The 26242-nt window shown below is 42.3% G+C and overlaps 1 protein-coding gene across 2 annotated transcripts in view; it reads left to right on the top strand.

Annotated features, from left to right (window-relative positions):
• SULT4A1 (sulfotransferase family 4A member 1) overlaps positions 1-25756 on the top strand; it is a 25764-nt gene extending 8 nt beyond the window's left edge. The window contains exons 1-8 of one of the 2 annotated variants that reach the window (XR_008839633.1): positions 86-344; positions 15720-15850; positions 17188-17268; positions 17374-17500; positions 19386-19480; positions 20742-20880; positions 22394-22516; positions 24109-24195. Coding sequence is in view for 1 of the 2 variants with exons in the window: in XM_056482203.1 (XP_056338178.1) it covers positions 176-344; positions 15720-15850; positions 17188-17268; positions 17374-17500; positions 19386-19480; positions 20742-20880; positions 24109-24221 (855 nt within the window). In the remaining variant the exon portion in view is untranslated. Of the gene's footprint in view, positions 345-15719; positions 15851-17187; positions 17269-17373; positions 17501-19385; positions 19481-20741; positions 20881-22393; positions 22517-24108 lie in introns of both variants that reach the window. The other variant, XM_056482203.1, reaches the window with a different exon arrangement.
• Positions 25757-26242: the final 486 nt, after the last annotated feature.

Below are 26242 nucleotides of genomic sequence, written 5' to 3'. Positions count from 1 at the left end.
GCGCGGGGCCGTGCCGGGGGCCGCGCCCGCCGCTCGCCCGCCGCTCTCCCGCCCCTTCCCTTCCCTCCCCTCCCCTTCCCTTCCTCCATCCCTCCCTCCATCCCTCCCTCCCTCCCTCCTCCCTGCCGGCGGAGCGCCCGCGGCCCGCGCCCCTCGGCCTCCCCGCGGGAAGAGGATGGCGGAGAGCGAGGCCGAGACCCCCAGCACGCCGTGCGAGTTCGAGAGCAAGTACTTCGAGTACAATGGGGTGCGGCTGCCGCCCTTCTGCCGCGGGAAGATGGAGGAGATCGCCAATTTCCCGGTGAGGGACAGCGACGTCTGGATTGTCACCTATCCCAAATCAGGTAGGCGGGCGGGCCAGGGCTGCTGCGGCCGGGGCGGCTCCTGCTCCTCCTCCTCCTCGTCCTCCTCCTCCTCTCCCCGCTCGCAGGGCAGCCGGGACCGGGAGAGGGGGCTGGAGGTGCACCCGCGGGATGTGATGGAGAGGCCTGAGTCCGTTCTCCACCGCGGGTGTGTCCGGGGATGGTGCTCTGTATCCAGGGATGGTGCCCTGTATCCAGGGATGGAGCCCTGTATGCAAGGATGGTACCCTGTGTCCAGGGATGGAGCCCTGTATGCAAGGATGGTACCCTGTATCCGAGGATGGAGCCCTGGGGCTGGGCATGGTGCAGTGCCCTGTATGCAAGGATGGTACCCTGTGTCCAGGGATGGAGCCCTGTGTCCAAGGATGGTACCCTGTATCCGGGGATAATGTCTGGGGATGGAGCCCTGGGGCCAGGGTGGTGTCCTGTACTCAGAGATTGTGTCCTGTATCTGGGGATGGTGTCCTGGGATGGCCCCCTGTGGCCAGGGGGCTTTCCTGTATCTGGGGATTGTGTCCTGTATCCAGAGATTGTGTCCTTTATCCGGGGATTGTGTCCTGTACCCAGAGATTGTGTCCTGTATCTGGGGATGGTGCCCGAGGATGGAGCCCTGTGGCCGGGGTGGTGTCCTGTATCCAGAGGTTATGTCCTGTATCCAGAGATTGTGTCTTGTATCTGGGGAAGGAGCCCTGTATCCAAGGATGGTACCCTGCATCCAAGAATAGTGCCCTGTGTGCGGGGATGGAGCCCTGGGGCCAGGGTGGTGTCCTGTACCCAGAGATTGTGTCCTGTATCCGGGGATGGTGTCCTGTACCCAGAGATTGTGTCCTGTATCCGGGGATGGAGCCCTGTGGCCAGCTGTGTGCCCTGTGGCCAGCTGTGGAGCCCTGTGGCCAGCTGTGAGCCCTGTGGCCAGCTGTATGCCCTGTGGCCAGCTGTGTGCCCTGTGGCCAGCTGTGAGCCCTGTGGCCAGCTGTGTGTCCTGTGGCCAGCTGTGAGCCCTGTGGCCAGCTGTATGCCCTGTGGCCAGCTGTGTGCCCTGTGGCCAGCTGTGAGCCCTGTGGCCAGCTGTATGCCCTGTGGCCAGCTGTGTGCCCTGTGGCCAGCTGTGAGCCCTGTGGCCAGCTGTGTGTCCTGTGGCCAGCTGTGGAGCCCTGTGGCCAGCTGTGTGCCCTGTGGCCAGCTGTGTGCCCTGTGGCCAGCTGTGAGCTGTGAGCCCAACAGCCCCGCAGCTCTGCAGGGCTGAGAGCCTGTCCCGGGCAGGAGGGGCTTTGGGACCCTGTGGGGACCACAGTGGGTGGGCACACGCCCAGCGCTGACCCTGCCTGGGTGATCCCAAACCGCTGGAGTGTCACAATGCTGCTCCAGGCAAGGAAATCTCTCAGCAAAGATGGACAGGGCAGGTCTGTGCCTCAGTGTGAATGCCTGCTGTGGTGCACAGGTCTGGTGTGTGCTCCACAGCCTTCCCTGCCTGCTGCACTCCCGAGGCTGCCCAGATCATGGGAGAACATGTGCTCCAAGCAGCTCCTGCTGCACTGTCTGAATCACCAGAAAGGCCTCCTGTTTGCAGTGCAAGTGAATGTTTGGTCCAGTAAATGCATCCTTTGGCTGTTGCACACCGTTTGGGTGTCTACTTGTAATGCCATTTTTCTTGATTTTTCAAAAATATTTACAGAGAATTACCATGGCTGCAGTGCTGCCTGCAAAGGGAAAGGCAATGGGAGCTTTGTACCCCACCTGATAAAATCAGATAAACTCTTTTGTAAGTGCATTCTTGAGTGACTTTTTTCCTTGCAATGAGATGATCTCTTTCTAGGAAATCCTAAGTCCACTGGAGATAACAGATGTCAGCTCTGTAAATGCCCTTGTAAAACGATGTTTCAGTATTGTAGGTTTCTGACTTACTTCATTGTTTGCTGTGTGAATGGCTAATGGTTTTCAATTTCCTGGTGTGCTGCTTCAAGCACACACATTTCTAGAGTGTAGCATCTATTATGTTTTATAATTTCTCAAGCAGTTTAAAGCATTTGTCTTTACATTTTTTGATATTTTGTTATTAACTATGCTCTTAAAGACTGGCAAGAGCTTGATAGATAACAAATTCGAAAAGGGAAAATATGTAGATGGATGGCTCTCAAAATACTAGGATTAGGAGTAGACAGCTAAATTTAAATTGTTCTTTTAAATTGTCCTCTTCAAGATTTATAGCATGCAGCACCAACACTATTCTTTGTGGTTTAAGATTTCAGTTTTGAGAATCTGCAGCTACAATGTTCTTGTGGAATTGCACCCCAATTTCATAGTGGAGTCTTGTTAAATATCCTCAGCCAATCTCAATGTCATTAATAGCTGGCAATAGCTTAGTTTTGATGGCTAGACAGTTGGCTGTGGAAAGCCAGCTTGCATAATCATATTTCATTTGCTGTTTTGTGCTTATAGCAACATAATATGAGATCCCAGTGACAGGGAGCTGCCCACTTAGAAAATGGACATGCTGCAAGAGGATTTACTGGGAGAAGGAAAAGATGGGTGAGAAATGGGGCAAGAAAACTGCAGGTGCAGTATTGTGTGGATGAGCTGGAGGAGCAGCCTGGAGATCAAAACAGGATTTCATTTGCCAGGAAAGAGAATGCTTGTGTGGTGAGTAATCTGATGTCCTGATGTTGAGGGAATAGGCTCTGGACAATAATAACATCTTCAAGCTCCACTTTCTAGTAGCCCAAATTCTACCAAGACCCTTGGAAGGTTGTTTTGTCAGCTGCTTCTCTGTGGCTTACAGCTGATTTAAGGCTTCAGAGGGACTGCTGGCTAGGGACAGGCATGGCAGCAGGAACTGGGCTTCCCTAGGATGGTTCCCACTGATTTAGCCAAGGTCATGCAGAAAGTCCACAGCAAAGCCAGGAATTAAATCCAGAAGCCCATTACCCTAACTGCAACTTCATCTTTCAGCCTCTCAATACTGTTGACAAAGATTTTTCTGTATACTGGACCTAATCAGGATTTTCATGATGTTGCTGCAATGAAAAAATGTAGGTTCACAAAACAGATTTTGTGCACAAAATGTAATTATTTGGGGTGAAAGGGTTTGATTTGTTCTGGCAATTTTTAGAGGTAGAACATGGCTGGGAGAACTTACCTAGTTTCTGTGAATAAATTGTGTTTGAACAATACTTCAAGCAAGATAAATGCACTAATGTCAAATAGGTCCAACAGAAAACTTTTTTCTTATTCCTAAGGAAATCAGCTTTGTTCAGTGTAGCAGCAGCTCTCCATCTGCTCAGACTGTGGAAAACACCCAAACAAGTCTGTGTGCTGGATATGTGAGAGGCCAGAGCCTGTGGCTACAAGCAGAAGGCTCCAGCAGTAGCTGTTGACCATATGGTGGCTTCTCTGGCAAAGAAAATCCACAAGTGGCTCGTTGGGCTGGGACTGCTTCAGCTGTCCCAGGAAGAGACAATGCAGCTCCAAACATGTGAAATGGAGGTGGTGCTTGGAAATAGTTATTGGTAAATTGGGAGTGACCCAGGAAGAAGCTGTTCCAATAATGGTAGAAAATCAAATGTACCAGTGGCCTTACTGGCAGTAATGTAATAAGCCTAATGGAAAGTGACTCTGCTTTAATGTGATTTCCACTGGTGGATGGCTGAATAATGATAGCCCTGATATCTTTAATTATTCTTAACACCTGTGCCCAATCAATTGTAACAGCTTTTGGGAGCTTCTGGACTATGAGAAACTTTATGCCTAAAATCTGGACTCAGATACATGAATGTGTGTCTGTGTTTGTATATATGGGAGCACTGTAATTATAGAAAACCTTTTTTTGTCGTGATGGATAATTTAAAATCAGGTGTGCTACTGAAGAAATGAAGTCAGAAGTCTCATCTTCCACATAACTTTGGAGTGCAGAGTGGGCAGGCTGAGTGGGACACACAGATTTGCAGGAGAAAATGTAAAGCAGAATGCCATTGTCTATAGCATTAAATTACTGGAACCACAGATAAGATATAGATGCACTGTTTATAGGGAGCACTGTGCCTCTGTCACAACCTGTGTTGAACTCCTCATCCTGTGGATTTCCTGTACCCCACTTGAAAATTAAAATTCTGGTCTATGAACTTAAGCTACAGAACTAATGCAGAAGCAAATTTTTTCATATTATTCCCTCAGTCACCATGCTAAGAGCCAGGTTAGCTGTTTGCTAACATCAGTGATTTCAGTGGAATTAAATCCATCCCTAAAGTGTGATGTTTAGTTCAGGTTCACCCAGTGTTTTACTGTGTCTTACAGTGTCACCCTAAGGGATTTGATCTGTCCATGTGCTTTCTCAGAAGTGGTGCACAGCAGCTCCCTTAATACCAGCTTGTGTGTGTTCTAAATGAATTTGTACTTTGCCTTCTTGGGTCAAAACCCACAAGTTCATGCCTTTTGCAAAACTGGTAATTTGAGAAAGCAAGCTGTTTGCATTACTAATGAAGCTCTCTCTCCCATGGTGATTATTTTGCCAAATAATCTTTTGGAGTTCTGTGTGAAAAAATGTCACTTGTTGAGCAAATATCAGCTTCAGCCAGTTCATAAGAACCTGCATTTGGTGCCAGACAGTGGGTTGAAAAAGGAAGTGCTGCCTATGGCCTTAAGTAATTTGGGGTGTCTTCCTATAGATTCTCAATTTCCCTTGTAGCACTGGATTTTTGTAACTGCCCCTTGGCTGTTAGGGAATATGATGCTCTAGACCTTTGCCTTAGTGATGTGCCAGCAGTGAGTTTGTGGGTCATTCCAAGGACAGCTTTCTTGTGTGCATATTTACTGAGTTCTGCTCTTTGGAATTCTTTCACACTCACCTCTGGTGTTAGTGAAGTGAACCAAGGAAAGTCAGTTTGAGTTGTCCATTTCATAATTTGTTTGAGAGGCTCTGTTTGTACAGGTCATGCCTCTGGCAGTGCATTGCAGGCTTGAACCACTGGAGATGTAGACACATGTGCTTTTTGTTTGGATATGAAGTTGGCTTAAGGATTTCCTTTCTTTGGCCTCTTGTTTCTTCCCCTTCCAATGAGCCTTAGCTGTCTGTGGGACTATGTTATAAAACAGATTGGCAAAATCTTGAGTAAAGAAATACATTACAAAGAAAATGTACCGAGTAAGTATGCCAAAATCTTGCTTTGTTTATCTTGTTCAACCCTGCTTTTCATGTTTTGCACAGACTGTAAAAATCTCCTGGCAATGAGGTTATATTAACAGGTGAGATTGGTATGACTGTACTTGACAGTAACAGTCTCATTATTCAATATACAGACTATTATTGCATGGCTAAGCTCCCGTGGCTGCAGATGTGATGTGCCCAGGTGGAACACTGCTGACAGCCAGCCCTGCTCTGCACAGTCACAGCTGGGAGGAGAATCAGGCTGAAGGGTTGCCCAAGGATGCTCCTGAGCTGTGGGAGATGGGCTGGGAGCTGTCAGAGGGACATGTGGCAGCTGCAGTGCATTGCAGAGGTTTCCCTCCTAATGGCAGCTCTGAGTGGCCTTTGTGACAAAGGCTCCTCAGGGGACACAAGCATCCATGTGTGATAAACTAGTTGACTTGCCTTAATTTCCAGTGCTCCCATATAGAATTTCTCCCAGCAGTTTTGTTGGCATTGTTTTGTAACAGCAGCTCTGCAGTTGCAAAAGAGTAAAATTCTGCTGTGCTGGATTTATAGTGCTATAACCTCTGCAGAATTTTGTTGCCTTGGGCTTAAATTATTTTCATTTAAAGAATTAATGCAAATGTTACTGGCCCAGAGGCATGCCTCAAGAAATCATGAGGCTGGCTTAAAAACCAAATTTTTACACAAAATACATTTGGGATTCTTTTCCTTTCACCTCTGGTTTTTGAAGCAATGCTCTGTGACATGGAATGGTGAGAAATCTGTTAGTTTCATGAATCTGGATGAACAAGTTGATATCTTTAAAATCAGAATAGAGCATGTAACTTTCTCCCTGGTAATAACACCACAGTTATTTGGTTTCTTTAAGCAATGTATAAAGCTCAGAAATTGCTCTGTTTTAATAACAGATGAATGTGCATCAATTCCCATACCAGCTGGCCAGAATGAATGGAATCCTTTATCCAACAGGAAGGGAACAGCAAACTGCACTGTGTGATAGAGATGTGCTGTGTGAGCTGTCTCTTTAGGGACTGATGGACAGGGTCTGTGCTTGAATCTGATTTCATGCTCTTGGTGACTGAAATCATGTTCCTTCCACCTCTGAGAAGAGTAAATGCTCCACAGCTTAAGCTCACTCCATCAAGGACCATTCAGGTGCAGAAGGTGACTCCTGTAGATTAATATTTCTGGGTTAGAGCCACTGGGTTCCTGTGCTTTGAAAGTCCTTCTGAAATGGGTTTATCTTTTTATTTATATATAGCTCAAAATACCTTCAGGTATTGACTCACTCTTAAAATGCTGCTAGGCAAAGGAATTAGAAATAAAACTACCAAAAAATAAGTAATTGAAGACAATGTAAAGTTTGCCACTGATGCATTTGACTTGATTTCAGTGTGAGTAGAATTGAATAAGTCCTTGTGTGCCTCAAACTTGAAATAAAAACAGAGAAAAAAGATCTGTGGTTAAAGGGAAACTCCTTTTATTATCTAGATAGCAATATTTCTCTTATGACCTTTTATCAAACCAGTGGAGAGATGTTACTAGAGGCAGAACAAATAGTTCAGGAGACAAAGAATTCTCCAGTTATCTAATAGGTTTTGCTGGGTCTTTTGCAAATGTAGCATAATTGCTTCCCTGCTGTTAAGTAGTGCAAAACTCAACTTGGATTTTCTTTTTGTAAACAGGTGTTGGAAAAAAAAAAGAAAAAGGTTTTTCCCTAGGTAAAAAGTGAACATGAGAAATCATTGTTGAGTGTATTAAGTGATAATGACCTCAAAGACTAAAGAATTAGAATGATGTAGATCAGCCAGACCCACCAGCCAGTCATTCTCATTGCATGTTAATGTTCATTTGTCACCTTGAAGATATTAATGAAAGGGAGCAAAATGCTTTTTTAAAAAAAAAATCTTGTTATTCAGTCTTATTAAATGAAGGCTTTTCTCTTTTTGGGTACATTAGGGATTCATACACCCCATGCTGAGGGGAAGGAGCCTGTTTTGTCCCCAAATGCTGCTTTAGAAGCAATGCAAGCTTTGGGACACTGGGCATGCCATGTGACTTTATGGCTGCAGATGCTGTGACCTGGGATAATTCATATAATTCTTTTGTCTGTGTTTTCCACTGGGTGTGTTTCTTCTCTGCAAGAGTTTCTCACAGATAATGAAAAGTAAGCAGTTCTCATAGGCAAACAGATGTCACCTGCCAGATATATATTTTCTGCAGAGAAAGTAGCAAATTGCAGGTTTGAAATTGAATTAAGAATTTCCTCTTGTCCTTTTGCTTGAGCCATGGCAGAAGAGCCTGATCCCTCCCAACCCCACCAGCTGTCCCCTCTATATCTAACAAATATTATTATATTTAAATTGTTAAATTTAAAAATTTAACTATTAAATATTATATAAATACTGTCCAATTAGAAGAGCAGTTGGTTAGGTAATTTTCCTCTAGGCCCTGCCCCATTAGAGTTAGTCAGGGATTTCTTTGCCCCATTTTTTGTTGTGTCTTCTCAGATTCTGGTTGGAGAACAAAATGTCCTTGAAGGTTCCCTTCTTAAAGACCAGTCTTTCAGGAATTGTTAGAAGATTAGCTTATTACTCCAAAATCTAAGTAGGAAAAATACCAGGAGCTACATAACCATGTATTATCAGTCCACAAAGCTATGAATATATGAAAAATGTATAAAAAGCTAAAATCTTCAGGCATCAAACCCATGGTAATATTGATTGGCTGATCCCCTTTTATACTCCCAAACAGATCTCTTTCCATTTCTGATTCTGAAAAGCAAAATGGAAAGGGCTGTAACTGGCTTAAAACTGCAGTCCAGCTAAATGGGGAGGGATATAGGTACCTTGAAAAGAATGGTTTTGCTTACTGGGGCTATAAATGGAGGGGGATTCTGTGTGGGACAAAATGCTTTACTCCCTGACCTTAGACAAGCAATAGCTGACTGGACAGTTGTGGTTTTTTAATGTATAACCTATACCTGCAGCTGTTTCACATTATATTACTGGTGTGCTGTGCTCTTGAAACTTGACCACCTAAAGTGGGCAAATGCACATTAATTAGGTTTTGCCCAACCATCTTCCTGGAAGGGGTTAAAAATCAGGCAGAGAATTGCATTTTGAGTAGTGACAGACATTTTCTGAAATTACTGTATGGGGAAGGGAGTGTGTTCACAGCCAAGGGTGTGAGATCTACCTCAACTCCAGAGTCTAATAGAGGTGCCCTGTTGTTTCCTGATTTCTGATCCTGTCTCAGTCAGCAGAGCTCACTATGGAGCTCTGCATTTACCCACAGACCATATTATGACTGTAGAGCAGAGTGACAGAATTGTCCAGGGTAGGGTAACTTTGCAGTTCTTTTTGATGTAATGAAGTCCTTGAGCACAATTTTAAGACCCAGAGACTTGTCATCCCAGCAAAGTTCTTTCTGCATTGTTGTCCTTGGTACAGTGTGTGAAAACAAAGGGAAATTAGGCACAGTGGGAAGACTTTCAGCTGGAGACTGTGAGCTCCTGCTGGGGTAATATATTATGCAATTTAGGCATGTTTTTCTGATATGGGCTCTAAAAAGATGGGAGAATGGAATTGCCAGAGGATGCAGGAGGGCAGGCTACAGCTGAGGAAACAACTTAATGTGCTGGGTTGGCTTTAGGCCTGGTCAGCCTTAAATAGGTGTGGAAAGGGTGAAAAGAAATGTAATTCTGTCAGAACAAGCAGGCTTATCTGTTATTTCTATGTTCCTGCATGTTTTATGTTACCTTTTTTTTTTTTGTTTTAGCCTGGTGGATGTTGTGCTCTCTTTTACCATGGGAGTGTGTTTGGTTGGTGAATAGAAACTGGAAAAAAAATTAACCTAAGGATATATGCAGACATCTGCTTTTAAAGGTGCCTGTGCTAGTGCAGGATTGTTAGTGCCCTTAGCCTGCTGTTCCTCATTGCTGGTAGAAAAATAACACACACAATATTTTGGGTGGATGCATTCTGGTTTGTCCCACGCAAAATTTGCTCTGTGAGTTGATGCCAAAAGTAGAAACTCCCTCAGCTAATTTGGCTGGTGTAATTTTAAGTGGATTGGAGCAGTTTGTGTGAAGTTACTCCATTAGTGATGACACCTGGTGCAGGGCAGGATGAGCATCCACAGATATGGATAGCCCAGCTAAAGCTTCAAGAGAAGAGTAAAACAATTTTTACTTTGAATATCTGATACCAAGAGATGCCTGAAACAATTCAAGTGAAACAATTTTCACTTTGAATACCTGATACCAAGAGAGGTCTGTAACCTACCAGTAGCAGCTGTCTGTGAAGGACCTGTGACAAAATCCAGGACACCTGGATGTGATGAAGTCATGGATGTTAGACAAGCTTGAAGACACAAATCATGACTCTTCAATGAAGGCAGACTTGTGACCTGTTGATGTTTTTAGCAGTAGATCTGTGGACCTGACTCATGGTTCTTGGAGCTGTTAGGGTGCTGTTTGGCTGTGCCACAAATCTGCCAGAGAACAGGTCCTGGTGTGTTTTATTTGCTGGTGTTGCTCCAGTTTTAGGACCCAGCATGCTCCAAAGGAGGTTTTTCTCCCAGCTGGTGTTTGGTGTGTGCCAGGTCCCAGACACTCTGTGGTCAATGTGCTCTTCTCATCTTGGCCTCTATTGAGTAGTTAGTGTGCTAATGTAAGGGAGAATCACAACTCAGGCCACTTAAAAAAAAAAAAAAAGTACTAATGCATTAGCCAAAAATAGCCCTGCTTTGCAACCAGTTCATTAAAGCAGTGCTTTAGGATACTGTATTGGACATAATAGCAATAATTCTGTGGATAATATGTGTGTGTAAACAGTTCAGTGACAGCATTTTTACCAAACAGAAAGTAGGTTTTCCTCCTAAATAGAATAAGGTTTTCACAGTGTGCTGTTTATAGCCTCTGGCAAAACATACTCAAAACACAACTCAGAATTAATGGACCCATGTCTGCTGAATTTAGCCTGTTGGTTTTAGTTTAAAAGCTGGTAGCTGCAAGCAGAAAAATAAAATTGATTAGGAAGTCTAAAAATCTAAGACTGTGCTTACTGAATGTTGCTGGAAGTTGTGTATTTAACACTTCTTTTAAATCCAATCTTAAGTTGTCCCCTTTAGTTTCAGAAGGTCTGAATTCAGGTTCCTTGTGTCCCACAGACTGCCTTGACTGGTCACTACTGACTGTGTGGCATTTTGGCCATATAAGAGGGGCCCTAGTCTTAGAGGATGAGTAAATTTGGCCCTCTAATAAATATTTAATTGGTCAGTCAAAAAAAAAAATAGTGTGGCAATACCACATCACAATTTCAGTCTTTATTCTAAATCCCCAGTCTCATTCAGAAAAGCAGAATTGGAAAATATGGCATCGAGGTATACACATTATTTTTATTTTTATTTTTATTTTTATTTTTATTTTTATTTTTATTTTTATTTTTATTTTTATTTTTATTTTTATTTTTATTTTTATTTTTATTTTTATTTTTATGTTGAAAACTTTAGTTGTTAATGAAAACCTCTATTCTTAATTCAGGTGGAATTTGAATGTGTAGGAGAAGTTCAGCATACAGACCTTAAGATGAGATGCTTTAATGTTTTGGAAATGTCTTTTTTTCTTCTAATGGAAAAATCTAATTAGGGTGAGGATGAATCTGTCATACTGACCTGCAGATTTACACTGAAATTAGCCAAAGGGGAATGAGCTTGCAGGCAATTAGAACAGTGGTGTGAGGCTCTGCTGGACAGACACTTGCAGACCAGTCTGGCAAGCCCTCACTTTTAATGAGCACTTGCATCTACCAATGCTACAAAAAAGTTATGAGTCATAATGGGTCTGCTGCATTGGATTAGCCAAAATTTGGTCAAGCACTGGCAGATCAAACAATGTACAGCTAATTGGGATTGCTGGATTACTAGCATTGGTATTTCTTTATTTTAATTTTCCATGTGGTTTCCATACAAAGAGCAAATAAAGGGAATATACCAAAGGCCTTTGCATCCTTGGGTTTGTCCTGTCTTAGCTGGTAAGAGGGGATAAACTGAAAGAAACAACCTTCAAAACCACATAGAGAAGCAAAACTTCACCAGAAATCTTACAGGTTTATATCTGCCACTTCATTTTGAACACAGCTATCCTGTCTGGTGACTGCATGGGAGTGTCAGTGGCCAGAAAAAGCTGAGAGAAGCCAGAGAGCGCCTGCACCAGAGGATATTTCTCCCTTCCACGTGGCTTAATTTAGCACTGGAAGACACCTAGCATGCAGAAGGAGCAGCTGAGGTGTTTCCAAGCTGTGTCTGTCCCCCTGTGTGCCTGGTGGCTGCTGCAGCAGCTCCTGATGAGCAGAGGCAGAGTGGCCCTGCCTGACTTTGCTCTTGGCCATGGAAAGGACACAGGGAAGATTTCCCAGTCACAGGGACAGCTGGGGTGTGGTGGGATTTTTACTGAGTCCTGGTTTCTGTGTGCCTGAAGCAGCACAGGAAAGCACAGGGCATCTCCACCAGCACATTCCTGTTGTGCAGGGTGGCAATACAGGCTCACAGATAATATAAAAAGGTCTCCTAAAGACCTGCAGGTTCTGGCAGGCAGCAGCTTCTTGCAGCTGTTTCCCACCCCCTCTCTTTCCAGATATTTTGTGATAAGCTGGAACACTGTGTTCTCTCGAGGTGTTTTATTGACATAGCAGAGGAGCTTGTCAGGAGGAGCATTTCTCAGGTGCTTGGCACTGAAGTTCCTCAGATGCTGCCTGCCTCCATTTTAGGTGGAATTGGATAAGTGTTCATGAATTCCATGTCTGTTTTGGCAAGATGACCTCAGAGGTAGCAGGAGGAGCAGTCTCCCTCCCAGATGAAATGCTGCAGATGGAAGAAGAAAGGGTAGAATTGCTGGGAACTTATTAATGTGGCATTTGGTGCCTCATGTCCAAAGGCTGGCAGTGAATCCTGTTTTTCAGTGATTATCCCATTGTGTTTATCCTGCTGTACCATCCCAAGTGAGGTGTGCATGTACAGTGTTCAGCAGCACAGGGAGGAAGCAGTGAAGATATTGGAGATGCACAACATCCATTGCCTCAGCAGGGCCAGAAACCTGGGGAGGACAAAGAGAGGCTCTGCACACTTTTATTTTCATTTTTTATTTAGCTTGCCTCACCTTTTTCTTCTGTCCCACAGGTATCATAATTTTCCTTTTACTGAGAAAGTCTTTGTGACATTTAGATCTGGCTGGGTTTTGTGATAGACTGGGATTGCTGGGCATTATTCACATCCTCTCCTTTGATAATCTCAGTTTCAGGAATTTACCTTCCATCCATAAAATGATGGTTCCTGCAAATCTCCACAGGGATCACTAAGTCAGCTGGGTCAAATGGGAAATTTCTGTGTGTTTTACACACAGATGGGGCTGCAGCCAAAGACTCACATCCCACCATACATTTTAATAAATTCTGCTAGCCCAGGTCTAGGCTTGGGCTTTCCATCTTGTGGATAGGTACAGTATCCCACTTTTATCTGGCTGTTCAGCCAGATGGTTTTCCCAGGGTTGAATATGTTGCCCTAGCAGCCAGGTCTGCAATTTGGGCTGCCTGTTGCTAGGTAAAGTCATCCTTTCTAAATCAAAAGAACATTTAGGTCTGATGCATTTAATTCCAGTTGGTTTTAGTCCTAGTAGAGATGTGAGAGGGTCATACATGTCTAAATATGCATATAAAATCTTTTGGGTTTATTTATTTTTTAAATAAGCATGTGATGCTTTATTTTGTTCTTTTAAACAGGAAAACAGGTCAATGATAAATTTTTTACCTGGAGCTTTTGGAATCTGTGTGTGTGTGGTAAATAATAATTGATTAAGGGTGACAAAAAAAAAAAAAAGTCACTGTTCCCTCAAAAGTTAATTCCCTAGTTTTCATTTGTATTAAGACCCTCTGAAATTCTGAAGCACAGTAACTTGAGTGCTAATGTGGGAAAAACCAGGTTAATACAGTGACTGACAAAAGGGAAAACTAGCACAGAGTTCATGGCTGAGGGGAATTGAGATCAGTGATCCTGCAGCAGGTGTAGGGAGGAGAAATTCCAGCCTATTGGATAGCCCCAGCATTTCTCCTTCAGTGTGCCACTGGTTTTGGTGGAAACACTTTGAGATGGAGAATTTTGAGCTTTCCAAAACCCCCACTTTGGATGGGAAATATCATTTCCCACCTCTGCAGTTCTCTGTGGATTGGAGGGCAATCAAGCCAAGTCTGGTGCCCAGCCACAGGTCTGAGCAGAACCAGGAAAGGCCATGGGGGCTGTGCTCCCTGTCCATCACTTTTAACTTTTCTGCTGGATCTTGTGGGGAGCTGGGAGGGAATGTGCTGCTCTCCCAAAGTTTCATTGTGGTTCTGCCTCAGCCCTGCAGCTTTTCTGTATTCAGAGGCACAATAGAGATGGCAGCTTTTTGCCTAGAGAGCAGCTGAGCAAGGAAAAAATAGTTTATTGTGTATCCCCACTGAGTTATTTCTTTTCCTTTCATGGAAACAGGGCTGCTGTAATAGCATTTCTCTTTGCAGGTGGAATTGGAAATACTGAAATAAATTGCAGAGAACCAGGGTGTTTCCAGTCAGAATAAATATTTAATGAGAACAAGGGTTGTTCTCATTCAGAGTCACAGGGACTGATACTAAAGTACTGTATAAATGTTAATTTTAATGCATAAAATATATGCTTGAACTTAAAAATGCAGAGTGAACAGCCTTGGGTGCAAGTGTGTATTAAGACAGCTGTCTCTGTGGGTGCTGATAATGTAAAAGTGTCTTTTTTTTTTTTTTTCCCTGTCCTAAAACTTTTTAATTTACCCATCAATCAGTAAGGGAACAGTGGAATCTTGAAGGGCTTGCTATCCAAAACAATTCTTGGAGGTGTGTGTTCCTTCACATTGTGTCCAGGCTGTGTTCAACCATCAGCCTCACTTATCTGTTTCTGTCTCAGATTAAAAAATAACGAGAATAATGATACAGTAGAGTTTTTGGTTTGGGTTTTTTTGTTTTGTTTTGTTTTTTTGGTTTTTTGGGTTTTTTTTGTGTATGTGTGTTGGAAGAACATCCAGGATTCATACAAAGGTGCCTCTTTGTGTGTACTGTCTTGTTATTAACATGAATTAACTGGTGGCTGTTACAAGTGCCTTGCAAATCACAAATTATTTCCAAGTTCAAATGGTCATGATCCCATCATTCCAAGGACTGGGCTGCAGGAGCAGGCTTGGGCTTTGTAACCAGTTCTGAAACCATTACTTGTTCCTCTAGGCAGCACAGAGAGTGAATAAATCCTGGTCTCCTTCCTTTCCCTTAGTGCTCACAACTCTTAAATAATGGGTCTGTCTGGGGCAGTTTCCAGGGTGTTCCACACCCCTGGGATTTTCCATCCAGACTGTGGGGTCCCTCCCCTGGCTGGGATCTCTCCCCATGCTGTTCCTCCATCTCACCCAGAGCCTTAATCTCCATAACCCTCTGTCAAATATCTCTGTTTTGAAGGTTCCCTACCTGCCTGAAGGTAAAGTCACTTTGAAATAGTCCAAAAGTCTAATTGAAGTACCTATTAATTTTCCAAAGTGCAGCCACTGGCCATGATATGTAATGGGTGCTTTGTAAATGTCCTCAGAGTGTGGAGGGATGGGTGATTTTGGCTTCTGAAGCTTGTGACTGACTCACTGTGCATGGCTGTGTTTGGGGCTTTATCCACTCCATTACCTGGAGGCATAAATGGACTCTCAAATCCTTGCATAACAAGGGCCTTGCCTGCAATTTAGAATAAAGGTCTCTCAGCACAGCCACTAATGCATTTTGTGAACTTGGATGACCTCTGCTCGCCTCATTTTGTAGGTTCTGAAATGGAAGTAGTGGTGTTTTGCCAAGGTAACATCTACAGAGGTGAAACCTTTTGTTAAATGCTTTGCAATTCACAGGTTAACTTATTTGGAGACAAAAGTGTATTTAAACTGTTACTGAAGAAAAAAAATCTTGAGGTTTTTTGCATGAAAGACCTACATGTATTTAAAATAAAACAAAGAGAGCTGACTTAGTACATTAAAACAGCAGTAATAGACTTAGCTCAGAGCAGACTGTTGAGGACAAAAGTTGCCATTATTTCTCTGTTTAGGTCTCCCTTCATATGGCTGTGTTTAGATAAGAACTGTAATGCAATCTGTTCTCTTTCATTGTTTGTTCCTGCAGGCACAGGCTTGCTGCAGGAAGTGGTGTATCTAGTGAGTCAGGGAGCTGATCCAGATGAGATTGGACTAATGAATATAGATGAGCAACTTCCAGTCCTAGAGTACCCTCAGCCTGGTCTGGACATCATCAAGGTACAATTTATTAAGTCTTCCAGAATTTGGGTGTCTTTTTTCCTGGGTTCCATGTGTATCACTTCATTTATTTCATCCTGTGTCCTTCTCCTTTTTATCACTGGACTTGTTCAGAATGTTGCAGTGATTCACAGTGTTATGAGGTTATTTTAAATTGCCTTTATTAAGCTTCATTGTTTTCTGTTTGATACTTTAAATGTGGCTCCATGTCCTAAATATCTTTATTATCAGTGGGTTTCCTGAATCAAAGTTCCAGGCCTCTCTTGCTTATGTAAACAGGAGCTGGCCAAGTGAGGAAAATTTGCTTTGAAAAAGAATAACTAAAAATGCAGATATCCATGCATCTGTATTCCCACTGCTCCTAATTTACACATCTCAATCTTTAGATCCACAGATCCTGGCTCTCTGCGGACACTGTGGGTGCAGTTTGAGGGGTCTGGAATATCCTGCATGAAATCCCACTGTGTTAAGAGTCCCTTGGAGTTCAGCTGCATGGCACATGAAGTGTGATCTTGTCCTTGCTGCAACCACTTCTGGCAGAGGCACATCTTGGAATTATCAGGAAAACTACACAGGGCCATCCTGTAGCAGCTGGACTGAGCAAGCTGAGGCTGGCAGGGACAGAATTAAGCTTCTTGTGGTCAATGACAACTGCAGCCTCAGCCTACTTTAGGCTGAGAGTATTTAGAGGTCAGAGATTGCTCTTCTTTTTCATCTAATCCAGCCAGACCTCAGTGCTACCCTGCTGCAAAAAAGTGGTGGCAATAGTAAGAGGTTTAGTTTGAGATTACACATTCTTATCTATGCCATGTGCTAGCAGCTTGATTCAGTATGGATTTATTCCATTTTTAATAGCAGAGCATGATTTGTGTCATGAGACAATTTTGGATCAAATTACAGAAAAAAAACACTGTTTGAAAGACGTTTGCACACTCAAATAAACCTTTGGGCCTAATTCTGAGGATAAAATAAAATGCAAGGGTAAAATTTGGAAGAAGTTAGGGGTCATACTTTCAGAGCTTCTAATATTTTTCAAGGATTTTTAGTGGAGGCATCATTGACTGTTATATTCTCTTTCTAAGAAGGCCCTGCAAATGGAAGTACTTTGAAAGTGAATGACAAAATGACAAAACCCCCAACACATCATCCAGCCTTTTGATATTTAAAAACCAGATGTAACTCTCTGACCTGACTTTGAGTCCTGAAGCGCTGTTAATTTTAGGAAGCGAATTTCTGAATGGAAGGCACTGTAGTGGAAGGACTCAAGTGTGACAGCTCAGGACAGCTCAGGGTGGAGCAGTGCCCAGCAGGAAATGATTCTCTGTGCTGTGTTTTAGGAGCTGACGTCCCCTCGCCTCATCAAGAGCCACCTGCCCTATCGGTTTTTGCCTTCAGACCTCCACAACGGCAACTCCAAGGTGAAAATGACTCCTGCTTGCTTTAACCCCGCTGCCAGCACTGCTGGGAGTGCTCTGGGATGAGGAAAAACCCTTTCAATAAGATGATTTTCCTCCCCATCACAGGTCATCTACATGGCTCGCAACCCCAAAGACCTGGTGGTGTCTTATTACCAGTTCCACCGCTCCCTAAGGACCATGAGCTACCGAGGGACGTTTCAGGAGTTCTGCAGGAGGTTTATGAATGACAAGTGTAAGGAGCTGTTCTCTCTGCACACATTTTATTTTCATCTCTGCTTTCCCTCTGCAAGTACAGAAGTGAACTGGATGAAGGTGCATTTGTTTTGCATACACAGCCAGGAGGTTGCTGTGGATAGCTCTGCAGGGATTGAGATTTGCAAACTATGAGCTGTGCTTTTTGTAAATATTTCCCTTACACTACCTGACCCCCTGGGTTCAGCATTTTTCCACCTGAACCAGAGCAAAACTCTGGTCTGCTCTTCTAAAATTCAGTTTGCAGGCTGCCAGGTACCTCCTAAGAAGTGCCAACATCATTTGATTTCAGTTATTCCTCGCTATCAGCTGTTCTCAGGAGTGTATCTGGCCCTCAGGTTTGGGGTTATTTTCCTGGTAATCCCTTCAATATTTAAATTTCAGCCAAAAACTCAAGGTTCATGCCTTGCAAGTTAGCACTAAATTATGTAGTTTGCCTGGGGCTGATCTGGAGTGCACCAGTGAGCTCAAGTGAGACCCTATGAGAAGGCAGCTGCAGGCTGAAAAATGCAGCTCTGTGAGGAGAGTGCAATAGCCAAGGGATTGCCACACTCTCTAACTAAGGAAAAGAAAAAAAAATCCCTTCTGCCTTTTATTTCTCTGCAGTATCTCCTCTGTTACCTCAATTTGACACTAAGAATTCACCAGGTACCCTGAGCTCTGAGAGCAGGATCTCCTCTAGATCCAGAGCAGCAAACCTGGAATTTAGGGGAGCTGATGCTGAAGGAGCTGTGTAACACAAAAGGGAAGAAAAAAGTAAAGCCAGCAATGGAGGTTATTTAACAGGCCTTAAAAAACCTTTGCTGCTCCTTATCCTGCAAGCTTGAGCAGGATTAATGCTCTCCTCCCATTCCAGCTCAGCTTCAGTTTTCCATTTGCATTCCCTGAGAATGGGATGTTTGCCTGTAGCCCCTAATCAGGAACTTCTAGACCAGAAACATAAGAAAGACACATTAGGAGGTTTTCTAAGATAGGAAGGTCAGGCACTCTTTTCCATGTGAGTATCCCAAAAATTATTTGTCTCTTTATCTTTAGCAGCCACCTGACTTTATCACAACCTCCCAGAGCCAAGAAAACATCACAGCATGTTCTGTGGCCATAATTGTACAAATGGGATGTTTAAATACAGTGAATTTAGCATTTAGCTGGGTGTTTACATCTCAGCAGGGTCCTGGTAACTCAAACACATCCAATGGACAGAGATCAGTTCCATAGGAAAGCAATTTTATTCAACTAACCAATTTTCAATTTTTATAAAGGCACTAAGATCCCATTTTTGTTATTCCCATTCCATGAGAAATGGATACATCAGTGTTCAGTTACCAGAATGAAACAATTCTGTTTCAAAGGGAAAAGGTGGCTTCAAAATACAAACCTGAGAAGTTGGGTTTTAAATTTTTCTACAGCTGCTTTGCTAAAAGATGAAATTGATCAAAAAATATTGGGAAAGAATTGGAAAACTCCTTATTTGCTTGACTCCTGCCATGATTATGTGAAGTACTTTGTGGGAATTAGTCACTGGTAACAGAGAAAAATACAGAATGCATTTCTTGTGAGGTTGTTTTCTAATATTGGCAAAAAAAAGAGATTCTTGAATCTCTGGTTGAGGAAACTTCTGGTAGAGACACATAAATTGCCTGAAATCAGTGCAAATGTGGACTTAATCAGGGAACTGGAAAACAAATGAGTAAAGTTTTGGGGGGAGGGTTAGGTCTCCCATTACATGGGTCAAAATGAGACACTGCTCTCCTGGGGCTATGAACCACTTCAGTTATTTCATTTTTCTTTTCTTTTTTTTTCTTTTTGAAAATGGCTTAATAACCAAAGTGTTCATTTTCCTCCTGCCAATCATAATGTTTTTGTAGTAGGATATGGTTCGTGGTTTGAACACGTGCAAGAGTTTTGGGAGCACCACATGGATGCCAATGTACTTTTTCTCAAGTATGAAGATATGCACAAGGTAGGTTAGATGTAGCAAAATGATGTTTTAATCACATTTAGCATCATAGCTTTTAAAAAACATAAAGCACAAAATTTCCTTCCTATATCCATACTGGGCTCCCTAATGCCTGATACCAGTTTTAAAGCACTGGCTTTAAAAATTCAGTGGCATCTATGGACTTCAGGCATTTTCATATCCATATTAATTTTCTGGGGAATCTGCCTGCATCTACAGGCACTGAACTATTTGCAGAGAAGGCAGTGATGTGAAACTGTTCAGTATTTCCTACACTCAGCCCTGGGCATTCATTTAAAAGAAATGTCTTGCTGTATGTGCTGTATCAATGAGAGAAAAAAAAATATAATCATTATTTTGTCCTATGTATTTGGCATTTATTGTGTTTATTTTGTTTTTATTGTGATTATTCTTACTGCTTTCTGTGAAACAAATCTGAAAACAATGAGGGTATTATGTAGTGTAAGGTGGATATGATTATTGAGGCCTTATCATATGGTGGCTAAGAAACCCACTTAAATCAGAAATCTAGTGGAAATATTATATATTTCTTATTGCAGTAATATCTTTCTGAGGGCTAATGAAAATACTTCAGAATGTTTATTTGACTGGAAAATTAATGCAAACATAGGAAAAACCAGTTCCAGATCAAGTAAAGTTTAGTCAAAATTGTTTAAATCCCATGGTTTTGAATAATTAATGCATTCCTAGCTGTGCTCACCAGCTGGTGGCATCACAGCATCCTTCTGCTTCCTGAAAAATATTACTATTTTGTCCTTGCAACTCATACTGAAAAACCCTGGACTTCTGGTGATGTAAATTCATGGTTATTCTCAGAGGCCACCTCCCCAGATCCATCCCATCTACATGAATGGCAAAGGAAGAAGGGCTCTCCTACATTTTTAGTCATTTATTTGACTCAGGTCAAAATCAAAGTGACTTCTAAATCCTCTGAAATGCACTGGTATTCCAAAGGGATCAGTTCAGGGTTCTCTGAAGTGGGAAGCATCACAATTAGTTTTCAGTTGTTCCCTGTTCCAGCATCTGAAGATTACATGGCTGTGCTTACTCTAATTACTTGGAATGTGTTCCTTTTCAGCAAATTGGGAAGGTGGCAAAACTTCAAGGCAGTGGTGTTTCTACAGCTTCTGCACTTGTATTCTCACACTCACTGGGATATAACTTACTCTGAAATTTTTAAAATGAGTAAAAATGTGATTTTTAACGCTGTGAACTAACCTGGGTTTTAAATGCTCTCTTACAGGACCTAGCAACAATGGTTGAGCAGCTGGTGAGGTTCTTAGGAGTTTCCTATGACAAAGCACAGTTGGAATCCATGGTGGAACACTGCCATCAGCTCATTGATCAGTGCTGTAATGCAGAGGCTCTTCCTGTTGGCAGGGGTATGTTCAAAACCCACAGCAAAACTCTTCTTGGAGAAGTTGCAAGAAGCAGCTTGGTGACCCCCAGGGTGTGTTGGATGTTGGCAAAATTCTGCCATGCAAAGGATGGGAGGGAGCTGACTGTTGGTGCAGTTGGGGCTGGGTTGTTTTGAAACCAGGCAAGGTAGAAGTGACTGAAAAGGGTGGAAGAATCCAAGATTGCCAGAGTGATTTTGAACCATTCCATCACTCCATCAGAGTCTTTATTTTGCTTTGATGGGTTCAGCTCTTTGTGCTGAGAACTCTGCACTGCTCCTCCTGACCTCTGGCATGCCAGAGCCCACACCATCTCATAGAATAGCAGGTATTTCTAATTTGGAAGGCATAAAATTACAAGGAACCACAGATTCCCTTATAAGCTTTTTATTTTCTTTTCCTACCTCAGCTGTTTAAAATGTGTTTATCTTCCAGATGTTTATTCTGGTGAGATTCTTTCCCTAGGAACCTGCCATGTGATCTGTTGATACATCTCTCCTCTGATAAGAAATCAAGTCCTTTCAGTTGCCCTTGAGAAGCATAAGGGTGAACTTAGGCTCAGTCAAATTATTTTCTGTGGGCTGCTCTGTGTCACTTTTAAAAATGAGGGAACCAGGTTAAGATGGTCAGTTCCTGTGTTATCCCTGCTATGCCTTATCCAAACATAAAATCACTTCACACATTAATTTAATCCAGTTCTATTTGGAACTTTCCCTTGTTTTCCACCCATAGCAGTTTATGGTACAGCATCCCACATGAAGCACATGTTTATCAAGACCACAAAGATTCTCAGAGGAATCAATTTGCAGGTTGTTGTCCCTTACCCAGGGATTATGACAGGAATACTTGGGTCTCAGATTCCTGGGTGTAGGAGCCCTTTCCATAGAAGCACTTTCAGCCAGCCTTCATGTGATCTGCAAATTATACCAGCTGCAATTTTTATAACTATTTTCCAATCTCTGATGAAAATTCCATATATTACTGGTCCCTCTTGACTACTAATTCTGTGTTAGCTGGTTATTTATTCAATTATCATATATTTTGGGACATCCCAAGGTCCTTGGAGAAGGTGCTTGTGTGGGTGCAAGGCTTTACAAACAGCAGGGTTCTGTTCTCCTTGTTGGCCCAGATGAACCTTCCTATTTCTATAGTCTACAAAAGTTTCAGAAAGAAGCCTTCATGCTGTAATGGAGAAGGAAGGGAGCTACAGCACTTAGTGTGATACTTTGTCATTTGTTCTCTGTGTGCTTTTTAGTATAAATATCCTTATTTTGAATTTCTTTTCTTTGCTGTCTTTGGCTTTTACAATATTTTGTTACTCCAGAATGTAGCTTCATTAGCAGTGCTTTGTTCCTTCTCTGTTCGTTTTTGTGACAAAGAGTGGTGGCAGTGACATGACAGCTGATTGTAATTTGTTTCAAATATTTTAATTTGTCATTAGTTACATTTACTTTATTATTTTGCTTTATTTTAGTTCTTCATTTTTTTTTTCTTTTAGCACATTGATCTTTACTCTGAAGATAACCCAGAACTGCTGTGAAAGCAGAACAATGATTAGATATGTTACTTGTATTTATCACATCATAATTTACGCAGTTGCATGATTCAAATCATAAACCAGGTGGGTGACTTTTTGACAAGCTATCAATTCATATGGTAAAAAAGAAAAAAAATTTGTTACAAATAATCCACTGTGTGTATGTCATTTGTAAAACTTGTCATTTGTCCATATGTGTTTGTAGGGAGACTCAGAAATAAAAGGATTTTCTTGACCAAGCAGAGGAAGAAAACGTTTTATTATCATTATTGAATGGGAAATACAGGGTTTTGTGTTTCATGCTGTAGTTTTTGCAGTTATAGTTGCCAGAGCAAAATTTAAGTTAGTATCAGATATTTATGATTGTAAGCATTTGCTTAATTTATCTTTTAAAAACACATGAGAAATCTGGTGAAAACACTAAATGGCATTTTCAGTGTCAGGTTATTCTGCTCTTTGGATCCTGGAAAGAAACCAGAACACTTTCATACCTTCAGGAGTTATAGAAAAGCCATGATTTTACAAAATGGCTTTTGCCACACATGCTATACCATCATGTTAGTAAGTAGTATGTAGATGTTGCAGACAGTTTTGTCTTTGGTCTTGACTATAAAGTTGCTGCATAAAAGCAATGGTAATTGAATTAAATGGGTATTCTTCTTGAGCATCAAATGCATAATTAAGCTCCCTGCATGTAGCTTTGTTCTTGCTGTTATGATTAAACTCTGGTAGCACAGTCCCAATTCTCCTTTCATTTATTCCAGTTGAACAAGTCTGGATTTTGTCTTTATCTCCAGCATAAATGAGAAGTAAATTGAGCCTCTCAGCCTGGCTATTCCCTCAGGCTTATTTAGCCACAAGTAACCCTGGCTGACTTTGAGTTAAATATATTTTGGGCTGCATTGAAATAGTTGTTAAGGGGGCTGCTGCCTTTGGCTGGTAAGTTCAGCAGGTCATGTTATTGGTTGGGTTCCATAGATTAATTCATATGAGGAAGGTGTTCAGTGTCCATATTGCATCCCCCAAAAGCTTCCTATTCCTTGTGTTCAAAATTAAAATGTCAGTGGCACAACTTGAATACGTGGCACTTGTTCTCTTTCATACATAGAAACTCTTATTTAACAAACAAGTCTCTCCGTGCTGAGAAATGGAAATTCATCTGTTGGACTTATCTCTAGACACAAAATAATAGAAATCAGCAATGAAGACATTACTCCAATAGTCAGTTTTGCACCCCACATTCCCTGTACCTTTTGGATAGTTCTCTGCTGCAGGCACAGTGATTGTGAAATGTCTTGTTTGGTGTTGGAGCTATGAAACAGCCACAGCTTGCACTGAAAGCAGAAATCCACGTTTAAGTGAACACCCAACCCAAAATCTGTGTTCATTTCTGATTAAGGCCAGAGTAAAGTCTCCCACAAATCTGAATTCTTCCTGTGTAGCACTGGCCTGGTGCAGCTGATGACATGTGTGGTTTTATTTGAAGGCTTTGCAAGGGTAGTGCCAGAGTAATTGGGTGAGCACTGAGCAGCCTTAGGTCTCATTGAGCTTTCAGAGAAAGCCCAGACTCATCAGAATCTCCCAGCTGATACCTGGTGCCCTGCACAATTAGACTGTGGGTATTTGGTGTCCTGTTCCATCCACTCTCTGACTTGTGTTCTTTCTCTGTGTTTCAGGACGAGTTGGGCTATGGAAAGACATCTTCACTGTTTCAATGAATGAGAAATTTGATTTAGTTTATAAACAGAAGATGGGAAAATGTGACCTCACATTCGATTTTTATTTATAAAAAATGCATGCCTGTGATATCCAGATATAGCTAGAAGTGCTTTATGCATTCATTTATTACCTGCTGGACAAACTACTGTAGCTATTATGTGTAATAAGATTTAAAGAAAGAAAAACAATCTAAGTAAACCATATCAGATGCAATTATCTTTGATCCTGAGCAGCTGTTTATCTTCTAGTATTTAAGTCCTTTGTCCACATGCAAGAAGTCCCCAGACAATACTAGAACATTCAGCTGTTATGGAATGTATTATATACGTATAAGGTATGTATCATATATGCAACTAGAATGTACACCTTTTCAGCCCCACATTGATTATTTAATGTGTTTTATAAAAGCTTGTCACTAGAACCTGAATCAACATCCAAACAAACCAAATAAAAATTTATTTCTGAGGGAAACAAGTAACAGGCCAAAACAGTATGCTAGAATGATCTCAGGGGTTTAATCGTCACATTTATTTTTATAGCAGGTATAACCAAGTATAAATAAATCCCATTCCAAAATAGGAACTGACCCAAGTGGGGTTCACATTAGGTCCTGCACACCCTTATCTGTGTGATTTGAGTAGGTTCTGTGCACTGGCACGCTCTGTGAGACAGGGCTGGTTCTGATCTACAGCTCTGGTTGTCAGCCTGGTCCCAAATCCCACCCATGCCTTTATCAAGAACTGGCTTCCTGATGGAGGCAGTTCAGCTTTGTGCCCAGGGACAGCAGACAGAAGATTCTTAAGCCTTTAGCTCTAGGTCACTCCCTCAAAATGGGGCTTAAAAGCCAGGAATGTGGTGCAGGGACTTTCCTGAAGAATCAGTCTGCACCCCATGTCGCTTTGCAGTGTGAATTTCTCCCTTTAGGGGCAGCCCCAGGATTTAAGGTGCTGGGTGAGCTCCAGTTCCACCAAAAGCTGAGGGCACTTAGCACTGTTGATGAGTTATTCTGGACCCCACCAGACCTAAGGGGAGGATCTGTGCCAGTGTAGAGCAGGCAAAGGGAACTGCAGCATCCGAGGAAGAGAGTTGATGGATATGCCAGCAGGTGGGAGTATTGCACAAATATCCATGCACAAGAAATTCCAGGAATTGTTAGCCATGACTGATCTGGATTATAATCAGGATTCAAGTTTATTTCTCTTATCTTTTTTTGGTCTCTACACAAACAGCCTGAAGCAGGCTGCTATCACTACAGAACTCTCCCAAATTATTTTATTGTTCCATGATGTAATGACATCTATGCTTTTTAGGTTCTCAGCTGCAGGAGGCCCATTTTTGCTAGTCAAATGTTCAGGCTCACCAAAAACTGTGAGGAAGGACTAGTTTTTAGTGTTTCAGTTCTGTTGGGAAATTGTCAGTTCAGCACTGGCAAGTGGTGTAGCATGATGTGGCTTGACAGCACTTTTCCTTGTATATTTGTGAGTGAAAATGCTTTCAGTGAAATTTTATTTCTATTTTTATATTTTTAGTACTGTATGAATATTAAGCACTACACATTATTCTTCTGTGCTTGCTTGCTTACTGAATAAAAGATGTGTTCTGTGCATTGTGGTTGCTCATTTTCTAGACCTCCCACCCAGGCCAGGTGGTCTTTGCAGGAAAACTACAACAAAGTGAGGAAAATGGGAGGAGAATTCCCCCTTGCTGCAGAGGAAGATAAAATTCCCCCACAGTTCCTGCAGATTAGAGTCAGAAGAAAATTTCATTAGCACAAAAAAATCTACTTAAGTCACTTAATCCTGAGGATGTACAAGCAATACAGCCTAACATTTCTGAAGGCACCAGGGAGCCCTGCTCAGGTTCCCAGAGCTGCTTGCCTTTGCTGCAGCCCATGCCCAAAATCCAGGGATGTCCCACAGCCACATTCCTAACAGCCAGGTCCATCCATATGCCATTGCCTGTGCAGAGGGCCACCAGCTGCTGAAATTCTACTTTTGGATCTCTGGTACTTGAAAGCATTTGAGTTTTCCTATAAAAATCCTCTTTTCACCAACTTGAGCTTTCAGGACTCAGCCCAATGTTATCAAGACT

The sequence above is a fragment of the Oenanthe melanoleuca genome, chromosome 1A (assembly GCF_029582105.1).
Source record: "Oenanthe melanoleuca isolate GR-GAL-2019-014 chromosome 1A, OMel1.0, whole genome shotgun sequence".
Classification (NCBI taxonomy): domain Eukaryota; kingdom Metazoa; phylum Chordata; class Aves; order Passeriformes; family Muscicapidae; genus Oenanthe; species Oenanthe melanoleuca.
Note: the sequence above shows the minus strand (reverse complement) of the source record. Positions and strands in the feature narration are given on the sequence as shown.